Source organism: Numida meleagris, chromosome 6 (assembly GCF_002078875.1).
Source record: "Numida meleagris isolate 19003 breed g44 Domestic line chromosome 6, NumMel1.0, whole genome shotgun sequence".
Taxonomy (NCBI): domain Eukaryota; kingdom Metazoa; phylum Chordata; class Aves; order Galliformes; family Numididae; genus Numida; species Numida meleagris.
In genome coordinates, this window is record NC_034414.1 from 2920117 (window position 1) to 2944329 (window position 24213).

A 24213-nucleotide genomic window follows, 5' to 3' on the forward strand; every position below is an offset into this window, starting at 1 on the left:
CGATGAATCAGCTCCTTCTTCCAGCTTCTGAGCCATGAAATCTCTCGCGATTTTCAAGTGTTTCTCTGCAACCAGGAAGGCTTGAAAATTCCTCTTGAAGCCATGCTGTTTCTTAGCCCCAGCACTCACAGACCTCGAGAAACACACAGGAATTGTGACGTTCCCAGTCAAATTGCTTCAGCTGGCAATGCTGCTTCCTCTGTGGACTCTGAACAGTCTGTAACTGGAATGCAGTCCCTGCGTAGTCTGTGGTAGCACACTCTTCATGCCAGCCTGCTGGCACCACATATTGCAATTAACTGCTACTCCAGGGATCTGTGGCCCCAGCAAGGAACTAAAGCTGCCTTTGGGAGAAGAGGAAGAGGTAGCAAATGCCAGGAGGAGATGGTTTTCAAAGAAGAGGTCCCCCCACTACTTCCATCTGTAAGAACTTGGAAAGGAAGAAGCAAGATGAAATGACCAAAGCAGGTTATCATAGAGTAGTATCATAGAATACCAGGAGTTGAAAGGAACACATAAGGAATATTGAGTCCAGCTCCTGGCTCCACATAGGACCGCCCAAAAATCAGACCGTATGACTGAGATGCTCCTTGAATTCCAGCAGCCTGGGGCTGTGCCCACTGCCCTGGGGAGCCTGGTCCAACAGCCAACCTGAACCTCCTCTGTAGAAACGTCCCTGCCTCTGTATTCTTCTACTTGTGTAAACCCTAGGCACCCAACCCCCCGGTACAGTCAGAAAAGGAACAGTTTCTCCCAAGGGCTGTCCACGCAAAACTGTCTAAAGCCAGAAGAGATGAGTCACCTCTAGAGATGACCACCTCTCTCCAGTGACTAGAGAACTGGCTTAACCCAAGCACGCCTGGATATTTCTCAAGCTGAAGTAAGGCAAGATGAAAGCAGCCTGTACTATAAAGTTTGATGCTTACAGCACATCAAGTGTAGGTTTGTAGTGACATATAAGACTTGAAAGACAGGACAAGACCCAGATATACTTCTGTTCAAAACCAGCATTTCCTTCACACAGTTGTGGGCAACCTTAGTTTGAGGAAGGAATCACAGCAAGAGCACAAAGGGACTCCCATATGTGGTCTTTCCTCTTGACTCATTTGAAGCAAGGAATTCCCTACAGAAGTGGTAAGGTGAACACAGGCCACTTGTCATTTCTCAGGGTAACTGTAGGGAATCTGACAGCTGCAGGAAACTCTCCCTAATTGCCATCACTGTCCAGAAACACATGCGAACCTTTGCTGAAGGCACCTTTGCTGAATATGGCCTTGCATGTGCTGCTCAGAGATACTGCTTGACTTGAAGACAAAGTGAAGAGAGAAAAATACCAAGACCAGAGATCAAAAAAATTATTTACGGAATAGGTATGAAATCACGCCTAAACCACTCGCATCTGTTATTTTGATGGTATGATACACAAACAATTTACTGCTAAGCAATAGCTCGGCTCACCTTCAGGAGGATAATTTCCCAGCTGCATCACCTGTTGTTAATGTTTAAGAAGGATTTTCAGTCTTAGCACGATCTGGGAGTAGATTTGGGATCCTGCAGCACTTTCTTCCCCCGCACTCTTCAGCACCATGCTTGCTGTGGGTCACAAAGCACCACAGGATATTCCCAGAAGCCATGCAGTGCCAAGACTATACTAACAGATCAACAAGAGCTTGGTCAGGAGAGGAAAGAACAAAAATAAATAAATAAATAGCACTTAACACTCTTAAAAACATCTCGCCTATCCACAATCTGTGGAGAGTGCTGAGTGTTTCCAGAGGAGAAATAAGCTCACCAAAACATGCTTGCCTTTCTGCTAGCCTTAAGTGCACCCACAGTTCCAGGGTAGGGAAACTTGCAAGGACACGAGTAACTAAGCAGAGTAGTGGGCTCTTTAAATCAACCAGTTATACACTTAGGTCCTGCCTTCCAGGCCCAGAGCCTCATCTGCAGGACTGGGGAGTTGATGGCCCTTTTCTTCCACAGCCAGTGGAGTCCCAGTTATTTTTATCAGCTGAGGCACTGATAAACAAAAGCACTCAGGGAAGTGTGCAGCCAAAGGTAGACGATGTTGGCATGAAACAGCTTGTCTGCTAGCAACACAGCTGGGGTGGTTTAAGGCTCTGAACAAGTAAACACCATCAATGCTGAAATAACAGTTAACAAAAAATACTTCATTTTGCTTTTTAAAAAGAAATTACATATAGATTTCCACTTCAGACAATAGCAAGAAGTCCAGAACTTTACAACGCCGAGGCAGTTTTATTTCCGTAATTGCCTAAAGCAATAACGAGCCTAAGCCACACGACATCCGATCAATCATGACAAACAGGGGAAAATTTCTATGGTGTTTATCCGGAGGACAGTCTGTGGGTTCGTGATAACTGAAAAAAAGAATGAAAAGAGGGGGAAAAAAAAAAAAAAAAGATCAGATGATAGCATACAAACTGCTGCATACCCTTCAGAAGGCTGAGCTACATTAAGGTGTGACAGTGCCTAGGAGGGGGTGCACTGACATATGCAGCCACGTTGGCAGGACTGCTGCAAGACATTGCACATCTTGCATGAGCAAGGTCTAGGCAAACCTCCTACAGGACTGTGTCACACTGGTTAAGGTTTTAGCATCCGTTCTGCAAAGAACAGTCATCACTTTCCTCCCTCTTTAGTCGAAGGGGAAGTCAAAAGGACTGCCACAGGATACCGTTAGAGCTTGTTACTACCTGTGATTACGTAGCCAGTATTTAAGACTTTGGAAGGAGAACAAAACTAGTTTTCTCCCTTGGAACATTTTCTTTTTCAGAAAGGTTTTTTGCAAAGCTATCTAACAAAGGGTGCTGGACAGAGGGAATAAAGTCACTGTTGCTCTGAATACAGTGGACACATCTGCGGCAGCAAGCTGGGAAAGAAGTGCTGTTCCTTGAGCAGTGCTGAGTACATCTCCCTCCCCTGGCACTTGCCCTGTGTTGTGACACATCCCTCTCCCCAGCATCTCCATATCCCAGGCACAGAACAGCAGGGAAGGAAGCCCTGTGTTCTTTATATCTTACTTTTTTTCCTTTGATAATTGCGCTTTTTCTGAAAGCGCATGTTGATTTTCTGCCACGACACCGTCTTCTCAATCACAGTAGCCTCCACACGGACAAGATCTTTCCTTAAAAATACAAGAAAAAAGCACCACTTGTTAATTATACACATTCTCTGCCTGTTAGTGAGTGGGTTCTGAGGGAGAAGAGTCACAAAGGTAACACATCTTGCTTTAAAACGCCCGGATCCGCATGAACTACAGGGTCACCAGGGAAGAAGAAGGGACATCTGTCAGGTCGTTGGATTTATGGTGCGAAACCAAAAGCCTCAAGGTGCTGCCTATGGAACAGCCAAGTGAAGTGCCAGTCTGTAGGGCAGTACTTCTCTGCCATGTGAAGGATGAGATCAGAAACAGCTGAGGAAGGAGCAGTAAGAGAAGCCTGGAGGAGCTTGTAGGATTACAGTTCAGATAAATTCTCCTGCCATGTTCATGTGATCTTTCTGCTTCGCTTACGGTACAGACTAAACCCACCACAGGCCCTCCTCCTGTGCTCTTCTGGTCAACACAGAAGTCTTTACTTCTGTACAGCACCCCAGACAGCTGGAATAAAATCTTCTGACCTTTCCTACCTGAGTGAGTTCTGGCAGAAGCTCAGCAAAAAGAGATTTGGCTGCTGTTTCTAGCAGGAAGCACAGATCATCAGCTACCGGAGCAGGTCACTTCTCCCACATCTCCCTCTTCTGCCTCCCACTCTTGGTCTGTCCCACTTGCTTACCCCAAATTGGAAGAGAGGACATGCACTCACTGAGGATTTCATGTACAGTTTACCCCGCAAGCAGGGGAGTTCAGGTTGGGTGGTGACATCAAAGTTTCAAGTTGTTTCTAAATCTCACGTCTACACATGGAAGGAAATTGTCAGTAACCAAACATCCTCCTTCCCCAGGGATGGAGATGAAGCAAAGAATATGGCCCATACTTCCTTCGCACATGACTGAAGACACAAAGTAATTCATTGCCCTGCATTACTCTACCAATACACACGAATAAACACCTCCTACCCACCCACTGAAGATGCAGAGCACCAGGAGAAGTCCTGCTGAAGTTAGAAAAGAAGAGCACTGGGAATTCTGGCTGTCACTCAAAAAATACCAAAGCTAGAAAGCAGCGTGATGCAAAGCATGTGCTGGAGGACCAGCTCCCTGTCTGTTCACTGACTCCTCTCCGAGAGGACAAGCACCTCCAGACAAGAGCTTTGGAAAGTGTACTTTTAATCAACAGCCACGATGAGACACCCTTTCATGCAGCATCACTGCAGAATACCATTAAAAACCGATTAACACACTGACTTTGCTGCCAGAAGACATTTAAAGAGCATTTTCTTGACAAATGACTCTGCGCGTAAGGGGGCAGAGGAGAGAAGCCCATCTAGCCTGCTGTTCCAGCAAGGTCACTGAGAGGCCAAAGGCTCTGAGACATTTAGCATGCCTATTAAAATTTACCCTCTGGGGTATAATATCTATCAGAGATTGAATCCTTAAGTGAGGAGAGGAAGACGGTCAGAGGAAAAATGTGATACATCTACATTTACTGACTAGCTCAGAAGAAAATAGAGATAAAATAATCTAGATTTTATGAAACCACTGGGTGACCCTGACAACCCAGCTAAAGGATATTCTCGAAGTTCAGCCCAACGATAGGACCAACAGCACTACTGAAATACACAGCAAGCACTGCCATGCTAGGAAAGGAACCAAAAAGCTGAACTGCACTCCAGGGGCTGGCTGTGTTTTGCCACTGTAATTAGGGAGCTTTGCTTTCTGGGTCTAATTTCTGTCCACTGAAGGCAAAAGGAAATCTAAACTCCCACTGACTTCTCAGAGGCTTGGGCTGTAAAGGCACGTCAGAAACTCACTAATGATGATCACATGGGGAAACTGGAAAGCAGCCAGGCCAGATAAAACAACACAGTCACTGAAATCTCTGTGCTGCTCTCAGAATAGGCAGAGTTTGCAGCAGCACAGCCAAGCCATCTCTGATACAGCTCTCACTGCTGGATCACATCCACTGCCCTAAACCTTGGGTAGCATTGAGCCAACGGGAGAAACACTGGCATGTCTGTCAATAGTCATCCCTCCGTGCACTCCTTATAGATGTTGACAAGCTTTCAAGCAAACTAAAGGTGTTGTTGAGAAATAGGTGAGGCAGTGGCTTCACTCTGCAAGTCAAAGTTCAAGGCCAACAGGTCCCAGTGAGTCCTCCTCCCTGCTGGACAAACCACTAAGAGCTGCTGGTTGGAAGGCTGCAGGAGGGCAGAAACCAACTTGCTGGTAAAACGCATACAAGCAGAAAAGTTCTCAGCAAAATAGAGCCCAAGGAAAAAAAGAAATCTTTATCAAACGTCTTAGGTATGACTGGAATGCCCATAAAAATAAGAAGGGGGGGGGGGGGGGGTCACACATTTCCCAGAGTTTGGGACAGTCAGGCCTGCTGCTCTCAAAAGCAAACCAAAGCAAAGATGTAAAAGCACACCTATCAATCAGATTTTAGCAGGAAGCAGGTAAAATTTAGTCTGAAACCTCGTGGATTTAAGCTGGATTGAAAGCTTTTGTCGGTGAGCAGTGCAAGTGATCCAGGCAACCTACAGCCCCAAAGAACCATGACTCTCAGAGGTAACAACTTCAGCCAACAAACTCTCTCTCTCTCCCTGCAGAGGGTAAGTGAACCCAGCCTGGCTGTCTAGGAGGAGTTTCAGGCAATTCCTCATTGCTACTGAAGCCACTGCAAAAATGGTCAGGTGGTAGGAGAAAAATAGGGGTCATTTAAAGGGGAAAAAAACTCTCATCAGCTGTGCTCTGTATAGAAACAAACAACTTTTTGTCTCAGAGGCATCAAATCATGAGATGAATGAAAGCCATGCTTCTACGCTTGCTTCTAATCACAGCTCCCAAAATGCACGGTAATTTTTACATTGCACAGCTAAACAAAGTACAGCTGCATACCGCTTGATACCCCTGTGCCCATCACAGACAGCAAGTTACTTGAACAAAAACAAAACCCAACGGATTCCAGAGTAGAAGTCAGCTCCAAGTTCTCAAAATAGCCTCTGCCACGCAGATATGTTTTGTTGCACTGTTGGTTTGGTTTTTTTAAGGAAGGCTTTAGAGAAGTGTCATCTTGGGAGGTATCTGCTACAGAAAATTAAAACACGACCACTTGCCCAAAACAGGACAAGTTCCTACCCGTTTCCAAGCCTGAACAGGGAGTGCAGCTGCAGTGAACTGTCTTACACAGACACCGGTGCAAGCATTCACTGATCCGTTTATTTTTAAAACAACAGCAAAACAAAAATGCCTTTGTTCGCATCCAAGCTCTTATCTCCCCTCCAAAATGTTTGTGGTGTAGACACAACTGGGAACTATGTGAAAGAACTGGAGTCCACCCTGCCTGTGACACGTGGGGTACAGAGAGCTGGGGAACCTGGGAAGGCTCCCTGCCTCTCAGAGGGAGGATGGCATCTCCCCACCAGCCCTCCACTCTGCCTCCTCCTCCCAGTCATCCTCCTCTGCCAAAACTACTAGAGTTCAGCGTGCGATTTGGTTCGCTTCAAGCAGCTGACAGTGGCTTCTAAGCAGACTTAGAGCACCTGCAGGAATCAAACAGCTGCTTTTCTTCCTGTTCTAGAGCTCTTGGGGCACGTGCCACGCACAGCACTCCAGTGCCTCTAGTTAAGAAAGTCAAGTGAAGGATAGTGCTCCCAACCTGCCTGGCGTGACACAATCCTGTTTGCAGAAGGTGTCCAGGAGTTAGACTCAATGATCCTTACGGGTCCTTTCCAGCTTGGGATATTCTATCATTCTATTATTCAACTGTCTGCAAGATTACGTTTCTAGTCCTAGTAATGGTATTTCCACTTCCTAAAGATCTTCAACAAGTTTAACAATATCTGGCAATAATTCAAAGGCTCCTGAAGATCTGCTATTCCAAATCTCTTTACAGTAGTGCTATAAGGGCTGTCAGCCCTCATAATCCTATCAAACACATGAAACCCAAGGCAGAAATCGTGTTATCAAGTGTGCAAACACGTTATTTATATCTCTGGAATACAAACAGCCTCCTGGTAATGTAGAAAGCCTTCAGAAGCCAAACCAACCTGAAAATGTTTGGTGTGTCTAACCTGAATCTGCAAGGCATCAAGACCTACAAGTTCCTCCTTATCTGGCTGTCCTCTGCCAAAGTTGCTGCAGTTCAAGCCAACACTTACACATGCAGCTCAGTCTGCAGCCAGACCACAGCCAGGGCTTCCAGATTCTTAAAGCACTTGCAAGCCACATTATTTTGACTTGCACTTTCCCACTAAAACCTCTGGGGAAAGCGAAGTGATCAGCTCTATGTAGCTTCCAGCCAATGCTAAGAGCTCAACCAGCAACATCAAGTCTACACACCACTTCCTTTTGGTAAAGAAAATGCTGAAGAACCAGGTGTTCTGCCTGTTTGTATAGCAAGTCTGGCAGCTCTAAGATGGAGCTGATGCCATGATCACTGGGGGCATGTAACTAGGAAGAAGGAAAAACTCAGAACTCTTAAATGAAGACTATGACCTGGTGGGTTAAATCATGGGTAAAAGGAAACAGGTTTAAAAAAAAAAAAAAAAACAACTCAAATTAAGGCATTAAGGGACAGGCATGAATTTCTGGGTTATTCTAAGATGGCTATCACTGCAATTATGGTTAGGGAGTAAAGACGCTGAAGAGCAAGACTTACTGCTAGTTTGTGCAAGTCTTATAAACATGGAAAAAAGAGCCAAGCCAACAGAGGTGAATATCCCACAGTTACCTCAGGAATGGGTACTGTGCTCTAGCCTGGCACTATGGCAATAGCTAAGAGACAGCCCCAAAGCTGACAAGTTCGTTTTATTGCTGATTTTTTCAGAAGCCATAGGGCAGGGAAAAGAGATAGCACTGATATATTCAGGTTTCTCTTCAGGTTGCAGCAAAATTCTTGAATGAGATCTCTTACCCCAGGAGTGGTCTTCCAATAAGAGTGAAATCATCAGCACCAACCAGCAAAACCTATGGAAAATAATCGGACACATCAGTGGTTCATCATCCCAGCAGAAATACAAACAATGTTTTCCAAATTCTGTAGCCACCATAAAGGAGCCAAACTGCTTAAAAACGGCCCCTTACGTGTTTCAAACCTGGCATTGTTACTAGAGAGGAACGGTGGAGAATGGCAGCTCACAGGCAAGAAACAGATTCATAAAACAGACAGACTTCCAGGAGAACTTCATTCTAAAGCATACTTTAGAAGTATCTTTCACACTGATCAGAACACACTGAACTTTCCTGTTCTGGCTGACCAACAGTTGTAAAAGATATGAAATGCAATACAGGGAAGAAGAATATGCTTTTGCGTAGGATCTGAATGAGTGGCAGCTCCTAAAATCGTTGGGTTTTACAGCAATTGCAACATATCCTCTACACAAACACTTTAATCGTTGTCCTCCCTGAGGCCTCAAGATGGACAATAAAGAAATGAACAGCTGGGGTTGGTTCACCACCACAGGGACAAATCCTTTTGTTTCAGGGCATTTCAACCACCCTCCCATCTAAGAAGCAGGTGAAATAATAGAAAAGTTCTCATGAGAAGAGATAGCTTTTAATACAGGTTGCCTCCTTCCCATACTAATTGTATGGCAGTAGCTAAAAGCAACATAGAAATGGACGTTAGATGTTCTATTTTTTGCTTTAGAAAGATATTTTTCAGTGAAATTCCAACAGGGGTATGGTGGCATTGTGTTATGGTGGTATAGCAGTGTTCTTAACTTTCTTCACCCTCAACCTTGACCTCCGCTCTCCTGTCTGGCTGCTCTATGCAAGTCACTCCTCTGCTGCATGCAAGGATCCAGGACACAGATGCAAACGTAGCTAAAAAGTCGCCTCTAAGCAGGACTTTCAGAGCAATTTCAGGACTTTCAAGACAAGCAGAAAAAATTGCCCTTCTCTCCTTAACTGCTTGCTTGGCTCTCACAACTCGATGTTAAGCCAACAAAATCCCACTTCGAGTCTTTCATTTGAAATTTGAATTAATGAGCCTCTACAAGTTCCTGCTAGTTAACCAAGGCTAAGGAGAAATATGTTGAATTGCATCTTGGCAGTTCTCCCCTACACGCAGCATCTGTCTCCCTCCACCCAACACACTCATCGTGATAAGGATCTTGCAAAGCTCTGAGCAGTGACAGCTCCTCTGGGAGTACTGTCAGTGTTTTGGGTGTTGCAGTCTCAAGGTAAACACAGCCTTTCTTTCACTGTCGTCTCTAAAAACAACAACTGTAATTTTCTTTTTTTTGGATGAAGTTAGTACAACACAAATCTGTCTTCTAACAGAGTCGGTCACAACTCTCTGCAACCACGTCCAACAGAAATCACATTAACATTATCACTAACAGCAGAGCTCGGATTGGAACAAAACTAAGGCCAAAAAAAAAAGAAAAGAATGGGAGATCCAACAGGAGCTCCTCAGGACTTTTCAAAAAGTGGTTATGAACTTCCCCTCAGGAAACATCTGCAGCATAAACAGCATGGGGACCACAGGCACTGTGGACAAGGCACGTTACCTTCTCCATCCGGATTCGGTCTCCACATTCAGCCTGCAGCACGTTGTCCATCATAATTAAGTCTTCACTGGTTATTTTGTACTGTTTGCTGGCAAAGTGGACCACAGCAAAGAGCCTCCCGTACTGCCCCGTTGCAATCATCTCATTCACCTTTCGTACCACTTCTGCTGGCAAAGAGCAGGGAAGAAATCAGAGCAGAAAACTCAACAAAGCGTGAAGAGATGATCAGAATTCACTCAGCCACACTGCTCTCCCACCTAAACTGTTACCTTTTGGGAATCTTTAAGCAAGGCTCAAGGGGTTCAAGAAGGTTCAAGATGTGTACTTAGGGAGATGGTTTAAGGGGCAATATTGGTGGCAGGTGGGTGGTTGGACTAGATGATCTTGAAGGTCTTTTCCAACCTCAGTGATGGTATGATAAGAGCAATGTTGTTTTCTACATGGCATGAGTCACCCTTTCGTGAACCTTTTTGCCTTCTGGTTGCTGTAATAACCTACGCATAGCAAGCACACAAGAATACACCTATGAATATATTGTGCAGCCAATCCCAAGCTGTTGATTTCTCAGCCTCTTCCTTCGGCATCCTAAAACGCACTGTACTCAAATACAAAGCGTTCTAGAAGAGACTGCTTGCCTACACATCTGGAATGGAGCTCTCCTCAATTTCCAAGTTACACAAGGAAAGGCCAGGACACTAAATACTTTGTAAAGCAACCAGGAACATCAAGAGGAGTTCTGCAAAGTACACAGGAAGAAGGACTCCAGCATGCTAACAAAGCCTGGCCTGAGAACCTGCAGCGAAAGGCTGGAGAGGCTTCCAGAAAAGCTCTTCCTATACGCACATGCAACCAGAGCAAGGTGCCAGGAGCAGTACAAATTCCAGGGACAAGGTCCTGCACAGCACATAACGCAGATTTCTGTAATCAACTTCCTGTGCAGTGAAGCCAAAATCAAGTTTTACGAGAACATCAAAAGGTCCTTTTTAATGAGTGCTATTCCCCTGCCAAATAGCAGCTTTCCACTGTCTCAAGTTGTTCAGAAAAACAGTAACTTTGCTATAACTGGAAAAATAGACTTTCTTCATTGTCCTCACAAGTGGCTGAATCATTTTTCTTTTCTTGGAATGTAAACAAAACATAATAACCATGTGGGAGAGACAAGAACATACAACCAAAACAAGTCCAACCCTTACAGGAACACTCTGAAAGTGCCCAAGTTTCAAAGGAGCGAACTATTACAGGTAGAGGTTAGAACAGACATTGTTTTACGAGACAGTAGTTAGTGCAGTTCTCACTAAAATGAAGAGCTGTGCTTCTGTGTTGCTGGAATTGCCATCCCAGGAGAAAAGTCCTCTGTGTGCTCTTCCCTGATTCAGAGTGCTCCACTACCAAAAGTCCACAGAGAAGTATGATACCTTTCTCTTTGTTACAAAACCCAATGCACAACAGGATACAACGCATTTCTTTCAGCTCTAAACTGCTGATCCATGTATTTCAGTAGTCCTGTGGTCAACAACTCAAAACCAACATTTCAAAACACTGACCTTGGTCAAAAAAACATGCAGACTCATGCTCTAACATGGGTTACTTCCTCATCACATTTCAACTTTCTACTGACGGGACTTCATCTTTTTGTGTCAGAAAAAGATACGTGTTCTTCCACACGCATGGACTCTGAAGTTATTGCTAGCTCTTCCAAACATCTCTAGTGACAGGAAACATCAATGGATGCCACCATCTGACTACTAGGACAGCTTGTATCTCAGCATCATGTGGAAAGACGGCTCCTAAAATATCCATGTCTGTTTCCACGGGCAGCGGGAGAATATCAGGCAGAATTCAAATGCTCTGGTGGTTGTTTGCTTTGGATAAGCACAGCCAGGAGATAATGATGCAAGCTCATAAACAGTAGGAGGTTACAAGGCACGGAAATCACAACAACCCCAAGGATCCCATGTGAAGCTGTCAGAAGAACATGGGACCTTACTCACCCCAGGGCGTCAGCAAATCAAACCAAGCAGTTTATGGTTCACTACTGGGTCAAATCATGCTCTGGGACAGAACGCTCATCTGTCACTTGAGCAATCCCAGAAGCGCAGAGGAAACGAAAAGCAGGATAAAAAAGCAGCCAGAGAGGAGACCTGGAAGAAGAGGCTCTCTGGAATGTCACTCACACAGTTATTACCACATTTTTGCTATGCTATGGGAAACTATCTGCAAAAACACAGGCAAAGCTCTGAATCTCTCCTTCCACTGTTTCCTTGTAGATCTCCTCTCTCCTTCACTTCTCAGGCTTCTCCAGACTACAGCCTTCAGAGATGTCCTTTAAGGTGCCTTTCACCGATGTCGTAGAGGCTAATGCAACAAGACAGTGAGACAGCCTGTTAATAAACACAAGAGCTCATTCCCTACATGAAGCGGACAACTGCTAACTGCCCACCACCACAGGAACTGTAAGGAAAATTCACCCACTAGGGCTCATTACTGTTCTGACAAACATTCTGTGCCTGTGCTGGCTTCCCTTCTAACATCTCTAGCAGGGTCTGGATGACAACAGCCCCTCCTGGACAAGGCTAGATACATATTGCTTTCTCCGTATTTCATTTTCACACCTCCACAAGACAGGGGAAACCTGTGTCTGGTTGTTCAACAGCTACGTGCACTTCACATGCTGACTCGTGAGGATGACTCTGTCTGATCCATGGGCTCCTTCCAAGAGGACTAGTGCCTGTGTTCAATGATCTTGACTAGATGTGGGGACAAGCATGTATTCTCTAATGCTGTGTTGCTTCCCACCTGCTCATTGCCTTATGCCACATCTCTGTTATGTGCCCACTGTCCAACTGCTTATGCTGGCTCTAGCATTCTGTATTATTCACTAAAAAGTATCAGCTCTCTGATGTGCCCACTATCCAACTGTTTATGCTGGCATTATCATTTTGCTTTATCCACTAAAAGAAAGAATAGTTATCCCCTCCTGTCAAAAAGCCACACTTCACACTTTAGGTGGCAACACATCGCATCAGGAAAGAGTCCTTGGAGAGCATTATGACCTGCCAGGCTGTCACAAACTAAGGAGACTTCATAATCTGCCCAAATCTCTAATACAAGCAGCTGAAGCATGAGACCAGTGACATTAAATGGAAAGAATCTAAAGCTTGAATCACTGAAGACGCTGATACACACTCAATCGAGCCACCAATGGCAATACTAGAGTGTTAAGCCTCACTTGGAGACTTGAGACCTTTACCTGCATGATGCTTCGCTTCTTCCTCTGGATTTGGCAGTTTCACTTCGGGCCATGGGGGTGAAGTCAGAGATGTTTTGGCAACAATCCTGTGAATGACAAGGTTGATAATGAAGAGCCATATATAACAGATCTTGCCAAAAGATGCAAAAAACATGAATACTTGGCCTCATTTCTGAGCTCAATCTGCTAAAGCTCTGCCAAACACAGTCACTGCTCCCAGGACCCAACGTCATTCAGGTCCACCACGAAATGCTGAAGCTTTAAGGAATAAACACCTCAGTGGTTGGTTTATTTTACACCCATCCTATCATAACATTCACTATGGGGGAAACTGATTTTTTTTCCCCCCCACTTTCACTTGTTATTTGAAATAGATCGAAACAATAGAAGAGATAACAAAGAAACCAACTGAATTAATGTAAAATTCAGCTAAGCTGGGTTATCTCTTGTCCCTGATGATCTGCAGCTAGATGTGCTAGTAATGATCGAGCCCAGTGACCACAGGCTACTTTCCACCACTTCGTTTTTACTGACTGGAATTTTGTCACAAGCTCCAGTAAGAGCAGATGTACCTAAAACCTTGCTTGCATTTGAGTTTTAGATGAAAGCCTCTTGTTAAGCTTTTCCAGGGATGTATCCTTTGATACAGTCCCCCACAACATCCTTCTTTACAAATCAGAAAGATATGGATTTGATGGGTAGACTGTCCAATGGAAGAGGAACTGGTTGTGAGACTGTACCCAGATAGTGGTGGTCAACAGCTCCATGACCAGATGGAGATCGGTGACAAGTGGTGCCCCTTGGGTCAGTACTAGGACCAGTGTTTTTAACACCTTTATCAATGACATCAACAGTGGGATCGAGTTCACCCTCAGCAAGTTTGTGGATGACACCAAGCTGTGGGGTGCAGTTAGCACACTAGAGGGATGGGATGCCATTCAGAGAGACCTAGACAGGCTGAGCAGTGGGATCAGCTGAACCTGATGAGGTTCAACAAATTCAAGTGCAAGGTCTTGCAACTGGGTCATGGCAACCTCCAGTATCAGTACAAGCTGGGGCATGTAAGGATGGAGCACAGTGCCGCCAACAGGACTTGGGGGTACTAGTGGATGGGAAGCTGGACATGAGCCAGCAACATGCCCTCACAGCCCAGAAAGTCAACTGTATCCTGGGCTGCATCAAAAGCAGCGTGGCCAGCAGGGTGAGGGAGGTGATCCCATCCCTCTGCTCTGCACTGGTGTGGCCTCACCTGGAGTACTGCGTCCAGACATGGAGCCCTCAGCACAGGAGAGACACGGACCTGCTGGAGTGCATTCAGAGGAGGGCCACCAAAATGATGGAACATCTCCCCTGTGAGGACAGGCTGAAAGAGCTGTTCAGCCTGCAGAAGGCTCTGAGAAGACCTGAAAGCGTCCTTTCAGTATCTAAAGGGGGACTATAAGAAAGAAGGGGACAGACTCTGTAGCAGGGTCTGCTGTGATAGGGCAAGCGGAAATGGTTTCAAACTTACATCTAGACTGGATGTAAGGAAGAAGGTTTTTTAACAATAAGGATAATGAAGCACTGGAACAGGTTGCCTAGAGTGTGGATGCCCTGTCCCTGAAGACATGCAAGGTCAGGCTGGATGGAGCTCTGAGCACCCTGATCTAGCTGTCCGTGTCGCTGTTTATTGCAGGGGAACTGGACCAGATGGCCTTTAAGGGCCCCTTCCAACTCAAACAATTCTATGATCCAAGTTACCATCACTACAGCTGAGAGACTGAACACTTGATGTTCCTCAACCCACTTCAGTACCAGCACAAAGCCCTGCAATTATCCAATAGTGGGGAGCATCCAGGAGGAGGCAAGGTGTCTTTGACTGTGAGGAAGGGCTAACGAGCATTCTTAAATCTCAAGCACTACATACGAATGACTAATACATTCTTTTCTACTCTATTTGTAACGCTCTTCTCTGTTAAATAGTTTTGAGAGGGCTTTAAGACCACAGCTGGGTTCTTCACAGGGAGTTATGAGGCTGCTCTTCCTTTGTCACTTCCAGATGCAAAACCTGAATGGCAGTAATAACAACTTCTCGCACTTCAGGTGCAATCCAGCATTCAATACAAGTATTCAGCCCCAAACCTTCCTCTGTGTCATTACCATGTCTGTCTACAACCTACACCACGCTGGGAAGGGAAAAGCAGAGATCTCTTAGACTTATACCTGTCTTGGTTCAGGTGGCTCACAAAAAGAAGCAGAAGCATGCACTATCTTGCATCCAGCCAGCCAAGCACAAGCATCATTCCTCAGCTTATTTTCCTAAAAGGTGCTAATTAAATCCTTATTCATCTTGAACAGGTAGCTTTCGCTGTTGTGATCCAAATTGCTTTAAAAACAACTCTTTTCAAAACACTCTGCAACTACATTGCTGAGATAAGAGCCTCTCCATTTTGAGACTTCACATCAGTCCTTGAAGTCCTTACTGGGGATCATCCTGGGAGAATCCTGAGCATTTCCCTTTTAGGATCTTTAAGAGACCATGGGGTCAACTCAAACTGCCTCAGCAAGTTATCTTACTTGAAAACTGCTCTACTTGTTCCACCTAAATGTTGCTCTGTTAATGAAAAAGGTACGTGGCTGTCACCAGGTACAGCACCTTCATTTTAGTGAATAAACCGGGGGTTTGAATGCAAGCAGCCAAAGACATTGACACAGAAGACCAAAAGCAGCCAGGAGTATTTCAGCTATCAGCCAGAAACATGTTCTCATTACCTGTTACAGTGAAGTCTCTCTGCCTTTCTCAGGAATATCACTGGGAGGGAAGCTCTGCCTGAAAATCGAACTGATTCTTTACTACCTCAAGCCTTGTACAATCAGTACTGCAGGTACCCACATGCGCATGCTGCTCTTATCGACAGTGGTGCAGACGGCAGTAAATCATGAGAACCCTGCTTAAAACATCAGAGCTGAACAACAATTAACTCTGCTCTAATGTGCCACGGGGTGATAATTCAAAAATGAAATGCTACGTGCAGCTCACAGCGTGAGATCGAGCAGAAAGAATGCAAACAACACTTGCTTGTAATGAGCTGTTTTTCAAAATCTCCAGGACAAGGAGCAGCAAGGAGGACCAGAGGCAACTGTTTACTTCTCTGCATTAGAGCTAGTTACAGAAAACTATTGATTTGTTCCCAAAGAAACAGCGGAGAGAAAAATGCCACTCTAACCAAGGACAGCACATTGCACATGGAGTGCTTTCATCACAACTGCAGTTCACCCTCCAGGAGGCAGGGAAAGGAGGCACAGGGCCCATACGGCTGCATTTAGAGATTATCCAGAGAGGTGCCAAATGCCTTCAGTCAGAACAGGACACGTGGCTGAAGGGCAGCAGATTACAGTTCCTTATTAAGCAAAGATTTAGTAAAAGGGACGCAGATTCACCCCAGATCTCAGTGAGATTATCACAATGATACTGGTTTCTGAAATTTGAAGAGAGAGGTGCTGCTCACTAAATACCATCTAGAGCACAAATGGAAAGGTCAGAATTTCCTGGGGGCTGAGATCCACGTTTTCCACAAATAACTCGGGATGCACAAACTGCACAAAACATTCAGGAAAAGAGCATTAGATGCTAGTGAAAGAAGGCAACATTAACATTGTGTTTGCTTAGTTTATTCAATAATGTCAAAAAAGCCCCTTAAAGCGCTTAAATTTACAGAAACTCAATGTAATTGCAGCACCAAGGCTTTGTGGGCTTGTTGCAGGGTTTAGTAACAAAGCTGTGTGCTGTGCCACAGAGGCTGAGATCCAAACTGTGTTCCCACACACAAAAGAGACTACCCCTAGAACCCTTCCTCGGGAAAGAGGGAACAGGAATGAATCTTGTCACTTTCCCCAGATGCTGCTTATAGGACTTCCTTATTTCTGCAGTGTCCCCTTCTGGTTAAAGCAAGAAGCAGCACAGCCTGCAGCTCTATACAGGTATTTCTGCACTAGATCTCAGCAGAGGAAATAAAATGAAGACACAAGCAAGCAGTTCTAAAAGTGCTGAAATTAACAAAGCCTGAAGTTTTCTGAATTGGTGTCCTCCAGCAACTGGCCTCTTAAATACATCTTATAAAAACTGCAGCTCAAATTCAGTATTTATCAGATAATAGCAACTCCAGCTGGGAAAGAAACCTCACCTATACCTAAAAAGACAAGCAGCAGCTGAGTGGCTTCTCTGCTGTTTGCTATGGAACGAGCCACACTGCAGCCTTTTGCTCAGTGGAAGGTTTAATTGTCTCTTTATTCAGCTTCACAAGTCAATGGAAGTGTCCGTCTAGCAAAGGCAACAGAGGGGAGGCAGAGTGTCTAAAACTTACTGGGAAGTAACAGACAGACAAAGGGATCTGATAAGTCTCTCTTCCAGAGGAAAACAGGCTCCCAGCTCCACATGCCCTCCCACGCTCCCCCTGGAATGTCAGCATTTCGAGGGGCAAAAATGAAAGAAGAGTCATTTGACGTTACCCTTCCTGCAGAGATGTGCTCTGGGAGCTCTGGTGGCGAACTGCAGAAGAAAATAAGAAAGCTAAAAAGGAGAGAGGAAGAAAGTATTAAAACCAAGCAGCACCTGTCAGACTCTTAGTCCCTAGGTGAGGCAATAGTACAGTGATGCTGAAGGAAATGTCACAGCACTGCTCCACTCCCTGGTACTGTTTTCTGCCTGAAAAACCTTTGTACAGGTTTCACCACAATGACAAAAGCAACACAAGGTACGTGACCATGGAATCATAAAGGCTGGAAAGGACCTCCATGTTTATTGAGTCCAACCATCAACCCATCACCACCATCCCTCAGTGCAACATCTCCATGGCTCTTGAATACCTCCAGGGATGGTGACTCCACCACCTCCCTGGGTAGCCTGTGCCAATACCTCACAACTCTTTCTGAGAAAATTATTTTACTAATATCCAATCTGAACCTCCCCTGGTGCAACTTGAGGCCATCACTTCTCATCCTATTGCTGTTATCTGGAAGAAGAGGCTGACTCCTACCACACCATGGCCTCCTGTCAGGGAATGGTAAAGAGCCATAAGGTCTCCTCTGAGTTTCCTCTTCTCCAGACCAAACAATCCCAGTTCCCTCAGCTGCGCCCCATCAGACTCGTGCTCCAGACCCCTCACAGCTCCACTGCTCTTCCCTGGACATGCTCCAGGGCCTCAATAACTTTCTTGTAATAAGGGGCCAAAAACCACACGCAGTCCTCAAGATGCAGCCTCACCAGTGCAGAGTAGATAAGACAAAGGACTGTCAGCTGTATGCAGCACTGCATGAGAGCAAGAGAAAGGCCATGTCCTGCAAGCACACTTGGCTCAAGTGACACTTCCAGCTAGACACAACAAATACACAAAGAGTGCATCGCATAGAGATCCACTCATAGCACCCTACCTCCTTCAAAGAACTACACAACCAAGGGGCAGAGGGGAGCAAGTGAACTGAACAACACCATGGTGTGCTCCCTTAATTCTGAGCACTGCTGCTAAAAGGATCCCTCCCACAATGGGGAGAAGAACTCTTATACCTCATTTGCCAGGTGATTCTCAGCAAATTTAATGAGTCTTGGGAAGTTTCCACCCAAAAGCACACCACAGGAATGCGGCTTGGAGTCCTGTGGCCTCCAAGCACATACCACAACCCCAAGGGAAAACCAAGTGTAAGAGCAGGAGAAGGTGCACCAGGTTTGGTTTCACCACTCATGTGCCTGGATTTCCACCATTCCAGATGTTGATTTTCTTCTAGGCAGGGGCAGAGGAGAGTTATGGAATTAAATAAGTGAAAATAACACAAACATGGAAATAATTAGTGGCTTACTACTGCTTACAATCACAGAATCGCTCAGGTTGGAATAGACCCCTAAGAACAACAAGTACAACCATCAACCCAACCCCACCATGCCCACCACATCACTTAAGTTGCACTTTGGAGCATAGATTGAGTTTTTTTGGAAGAGAGACCTAGGAACACAGGCCGAGGGGCTGAACACCTCAAGAATTGCAACAACCCTTCTTGAAGCAACTTGCTTAGTTAAAAAACAGTTTCTTCCCAGCAACACCGCCTTCCTGTCCCACCAGCCAAAAGTCGCACTGAAAACCCTCTAACCCCAACGCCCTCAGCTCACCCCACGTTTAGGGAGGTGACCCCCCCCACGCAGCTCCCCACAGCACACCCCCTCACAAAGTCACGGAGCCGAATCCCACCCTCCGTTTTCACCCGTGTTCCCCCTCACGTTCCTCACAGCCTGCCCTGCGAGCAGCAAGAAGCCGGAGCTGAAGCGCCGACCGCTCTCCCCCATCCATCCCTCACCTGCCGCCCGCCGCCTGGCCGCTGCCAGCGCCGCCATGACAGCGCCCCGCCCTCCGACCCGGAAGCGGAAATGGCAGCGGAGCCAAGATGGCGGCGGAGGCGGCGGAGCGGCAGCTGGAGCTGCTGAGGGAGGAGCGGGAGGCAGAGCTCGCCGAGAGAAGGTAGCGCCGGGGCCCTGTAGAAACCCTGTAGCAGTGCTCCTATGAGGCCTGCTGTCAGCTATGGGGCTCACCCCTATAGGACCAGCTCGCCCCTATCAGGCTCAGTCGCTTATATGCTCTGACCTCACTCTGTCGGCGCTTGGGACCCCCTCTTGGCCTCCCCTTGGGGCCCCGTAGCTTCCACAAATAAAGAATCCACCAAGACCCTAAGTGAGGCTGTGGGGTGAAGCCCACTGCTCTGGCTGATGCGGAGCCAAAAGGCTGTAGAGCTGCCAGTGGCAATTTGTGTCTCAGTGCCATGTAGAAAGCTCTCTTCCCTGTGTAGTGCCTCTGGGGGTATTGGATGGGGATTTGCAGAAATTTTCCTGTGAGAAGCAGCAAACATTCCATTTTAGAGCTTATATGTGATAAGAAAAAACTTGGATCATTCTCTGCTGGCTCATGAGCTGGGCAGTGTCTTCTTTTTTGCGCCCAGACAGAAGTACACATAAATAAACACTGACCTCTTGTCCATGTTATGTAAGCATTCCCCAGAATATCTCATAGAATCGTTTGAGTTGGAAATCTATAGAATCCAATCCAATTACATCACTACAAAGAGATCTTGTAAATCAACACTTCAGCAAGCTAACATCTCTTGCAGTCATCCATCTTTTCCATCACCTCCCTGGTTTGTCTTCTTCTGTTTTGTCTTCTGACGCATTGAGTTTATTTCATTCTAGCAAATGGTTTTCATGTCTGTTTGTGGTTTCCAGAGCATGGCAGGAAAACACCTCCCTAAAGGAACTGCAGCGCAGAGGCGTCTGCTTGCTAAAACTTCAAGCTGCCAACCAGAGAACTGGCCTCTACGGGCGTCTGCTTGTGACATTTCAGCCTAGAAAATACGATTCAGATGCGGAGCTGCCCTATAACAGTTTTGGTCCTGGTAAGCGTTAGTCCCATTCATTCAAAGTAGGAGATGATTTATGTGCTCTACCTAACATCTTTCTAATGCAGCACTTGTAAAGACTGAGTAATTGATGCAAAGAGGAAGTGAGAAAATGTGGCTAGAAGGTGAATCTAGAGAAATAGGTTTTCTTTCTCTTTGAGCTTGTTATTAGCATGGATGTTGCAACAGGAAATAGTGCCTATTGTAACAAGCAAGCTTTCCTCATTCAGAATCCTTAAAAATAAAACCATGGTCTCTCACCATTAAAGATTTCTTAGCACGCTTCGTACAAGCTACAGTGTTCGTGCTCATGTCTTGGAGTAGGTAAGGAGCTTGCCTTACACTTCATTTTCAAAATGGAAAATGGGCTTTCCTTTTCCTTCCCGAGCTGCCAATTTCCTCCCTTCCTTGTAGTGTTATTTTTCATGAAGAAGAAGTGAAGTATGTACCATATGTATTGGTGGATATACCTTGCTTTCTATTGGAAATAGAGGCAGTAGAGAAACGCAAACTTACCAGCACATCAGCCAGCACTCTTTCCAATTGTCCCTCATCCTCCACCATCAATTCCATGAAATTACAAGGAGTGTCAGAGGTGAGCTGTTGCCAGTATCTGAGGAAGGTGAGGAACCCAACTGCCAGCTGTAGCCAGTTGCACAGGCTTACCCCTTGGAAGAACTTGGGTTTGACTGTGAAATAGTTCTAAGTGTCACTGGAAATCGCTTCTTTTTCTTGCAGAGACCCTTTTTCCCTTTTCCTTAGGCAACAAGGGTATTGCCTTACACTTTCCAAATGTGGTCCACAAGAGAAAAGCTGGCAAGACCAGATAGTTTGCTAGTTTCGTTTAGTAATTTACTTTCTTCTGTTTGCTAAATCAACTAGCTTGCTAAGCAGATACATCATGGAGAACTGGCCTGTTTCTGATCTATGGTACTGTTTCAAAGTATGTTGCCGTTCAGTTTGTTGATGTATTCTTTGCCAACCAAGCCTCCAAGCTGCTGACCTGTGAAATTAAAATAACTCATTGCAGACTGGGGTCTCAGCCTTGAGGTCTAAGAAGCAGCATCCGTCAGTGCTCCTCACAGAGAAATAACATTGCTGTAGCAGTAAATTATTCCTCAGAGACAAACATTTTAATGCATGAGCTAATAGACGTAATTAAGAACTTCCATTAGTTTGCTAATCTGAAATTTAGTCTGGAATGAGCCTGAGACCCATCTAAATTATCCACTTGCCAGACACCCTGCTCGAAATCTCAATTTCACCACTGAACTGCATAATCTGACTGATCCTATCTCATATATATTTATATACGAAGAGCAGAATGGCTATTATGAGCCCATAAGAATCTCTTTCTTTCTTAGTTCTACTGACTGGCATAAAACAGTCATCTGGAAGGCACATATTGGCATGCAGCCCCCTTGGCAATGACTGAAAGATAAAATAAATGTAAAATGGTTTGTCTGAGAGCTGGGAGGAGTCAGGCCTTCCAGGGTTTACGTGAAAACATGTTACCTTTCTGAGCAGCACAGTGGGGAGCACTGCTGGTCTCTACCCCAAGCCGTATGGTGCATGAAGGTCTGAAGATAGCTGGTTAGTTACTGTCCAACATCTTCTCACTGCCTCTTGCTGCATGCACTGTAAGGAAAGAGAAGGATTTATCAGTGACATGGATGATGGGATTGAGTGCACCCTCAGGGAGTTTGCTGATGACACCAAGCTGAGCGGTGCAGTTTGTACAGCAGAAGGAAGGGATGCCATCCAGAGGGACCTTGATAAACTCAAAACCTAATGAGGTTCAACGTAGCAAAGTGCAAGGTTTTGCACTTGGGTCAGGGTAATTCAGGTATCCTGGGTTCCATCGGAAGAGGGGTGGCAGCAGAGTGAGGGAGGTGATTGTTCCTCTCTACTCTGCCCTCATGAGGCCCCATCTGGAGTACTGCATCCAGGTCTGGGGCTCCAGCACAGGAAAGATGTGGAGTTTTTGGCCCTCCTCTGGACCTGCTCCACGAAGATAATCAAAGGTATAGAGCACCTCTCCTAGCAAGATAGGCTGAAGGAACGAAGCTTGTTCAGCCTGGAATAAAGAAGGCTGCAAGGAAGACTTCATTGCAGCCTTCCAGCATTTAAAGAGAATTTATAAACATGAAGGAAATCAACTTTTTACAGAGGTAGACAGTGATAGGATAAGGCGGAATGGTTTTAAACTAAAGGAAGGGATATTTATATTAGATGTCAGGGGGAAGTTCTTTACTGAGAGAGTGGTGAGGTGCTGGAGCAGGTTGCCCGGAGAGGCTGCGGGTGCCCCATCCCTGAAACTGTTTCAGGCCAGGTTGGATGGGGCCCTTGGCAACCTGATTTAATACTTGATCTAGCGTTTGGCAGCCTTGCCTCTTGGAACTTGATGATCCTTGAGGTCCCTTCCAACACAAGCCATTTTATGATTCTATTATATTCTCCTTTATGGGCTTCTCACCTTGGCAGGAAACATGGAACTAGCCCTGTGGTTGGTGTAGATGGGCCTCCTGTCTTCATAGGACTATGGTAGTCTCCTCAAAAGAGCTTCTTTTCAAAACATGTGCTCCACTTCATGCTCTCTTCTAACTTGTTCTTGCAGGTGACATTGTGGGCCTTTACGATTCAGTCGGCCAAAGTGATCTGCTCTCCACTGGCATTGTAACACGTGTCACCTCCAAAGCAGTGACCGTTGCCTTTGAGGAATCTCGAGATGGCATGCTGAGCGTGGACCAGGAGAGCTCGTACCGCCTGCTGAAATTAGCCAACGATATCACCTACAACAGGCTGAAAAAGTAAGGGCTGTGAGGGGGCAGCTCACCTAGGGTCACCGCTCAGGTGCACAAAGGCCAATTGAAAACTGCCAGGCTTATTTTGGGAAAAGTCTTCCGAGACTGATCTCAGCACTCGGCTGAATTGATGTGCTGAAAAATCACAAGGTCCGACTGTATTAAACCAGAGCAACAGCAGAAAGGGAAAATGTATGGCAGGTACAGGGGATGTAAAAAGTCAGGGATGCAGTAGTTAGGTACAAGTAGCCCGTTGTGCCCACAAACTTCTGTCACTAGGGTACATTGCTCTGGCCTCTGATGTGTGCTGGGAATCTCTTGAAGGAATCCACACAGTGCTTATAACCAGTTTTCTTCTTTGGCAGAGCTTTAAATGCACTAAAGCAGTATCACAGTGGTCCAGCCTCTGGTCTGATTGACGTCCTCTTCTTTTCTTTGGATCCAAGCCCATCCAGTGAAACAAGTAAGGATGTTTCTAAGACTTTCTAAAACTGGTGAGCTCTTTTAGATCCATCAGTAAAAGCAGATGTCGCTACTCATACAGGTTTTAAGCAAACATCATGGGAAATTATCGCAGGAAAGGAGGTAGAAATCTTCAGTCTCTAGAGCAGTCAGTGAAGCCTGAAGCTGAATGCAAGTAATAAATAGTGTTGCAGCTGGCAACATTAAATACCTGTTTCTCATTGTTAATGGATCACTGGACACGCTAAGCTGCTGTAAAGACCCTTGTCATCCCTTGAAGAGATACAGAATTACCCAGAATGTTCAGCTAGCTAATGTTCAGTCTCCTCAGAGAGTACCAAGTAAAGCTGAATGCTTTATCCAGCATTCAGCATTTAAAAAAGCTGGATTTGTGATGGGAGAATCTTTGCACACATTTGTGAGTCTGAAATTCAATTTACTTTATGAGGCACTTCTTATTTGCTTCCTGCCCCAATCCCATCCATAAACTTCAGAGATCAGAAGCTGCCCGCACTGCTTCTGTACTGAAAAATCCAATAACTCAGCCTACACAGGAATTAAGTGAGCGTGGAACTACTGCAGTTTGAAACAGCATGGGAATGCTTGCATTTTTGTTTTTACAGCCTTGTGGTTATATTCAGTCAAG

General features: G+C 45.6%; 2 protein-coding genes across 3 annotated transcripts in view; one reads left to right on the plus strand and one right to left on the minus strand.

Moving 5' to 3' along the window:
• Positions 1632–19307, minus strand: MRPL21 (mitochondrial ribosomal protein L21). 2 transcript variants are annotated; one of them, XM_021401319.1, is made up of 7 exons: positions 19213–19307; positions 17377–17437; positions 12889–12974; positions 9639–9802; positions 8039–8091; positions 3045–3148; positions 1632–1651 (listed from the first exon to the last, which is right to left on the minus strand). In XM_021401319.1, exons 1-7 carry the CDS (start codon positions 19247–19249, stop codon positions 1647–1649), a joined length of 510 nt encoding a protein of 169 aa, XP_021256994.1. In that variant the 5' UTR covers positions 19250–19307; the 3' UTR covers positions 1632–1646. The 2 variants fall into 2 exon arrangements, with proteins under 2 accessions (XP_021256994.1, XP_021256992.1); XM_021401317.1 differs by lacking the exon at positions 1632–1651 and adding an exon at positions 2151–2381.
• The window catches only part of IGHMBP2 (immunoglobulin mu binding protein 2), a 34380-nt gene continuing 29418 nt past the window's right edge, over positions 19252–24213 (plus strand). Inside the window, exons 1-4 of the mRNA XM_021401310.1 lie at positions 19252–19373; positions 20129–20298; positions 22919–23111; positions 23471–23568. Of these exons, the coding sequence (XP_021256985.1) occupies positions 19300–19373; positions 20129–20298; positions 22919–23111; positions 23471–23568 (535 nt within the window). The 5' untranslated portion in view covers positions 19252–19299. The remainder of the gene's footprint in view (positions 19374–20128; positions 20299–22918; positions 23112–23470; positions 23569–24213) is intronic.

Coding starts and splice junctions, on each gene's coding strand:
- MRPL21 (XM_021401317.1), bottom strand. CDS start 19,249: ATGGCGGCGCTGGCAGCGGCCAGGCGGCGGGCGGCAG. Junction 9,803..12,888: donor AGAAGCGAAGCATCATGCAG/GTAAAGGTCTCA, acceptor CTTTGCCAGCAG/AAGTGGTACGAAAGGTGAAT. Junction 2,382..3,044: donor CAATTATCAAAGGAAAAAAA/GTAAGATATAAA, acceptor TCTTTTTTTCAG/TTATCACGAACCCACAGACT.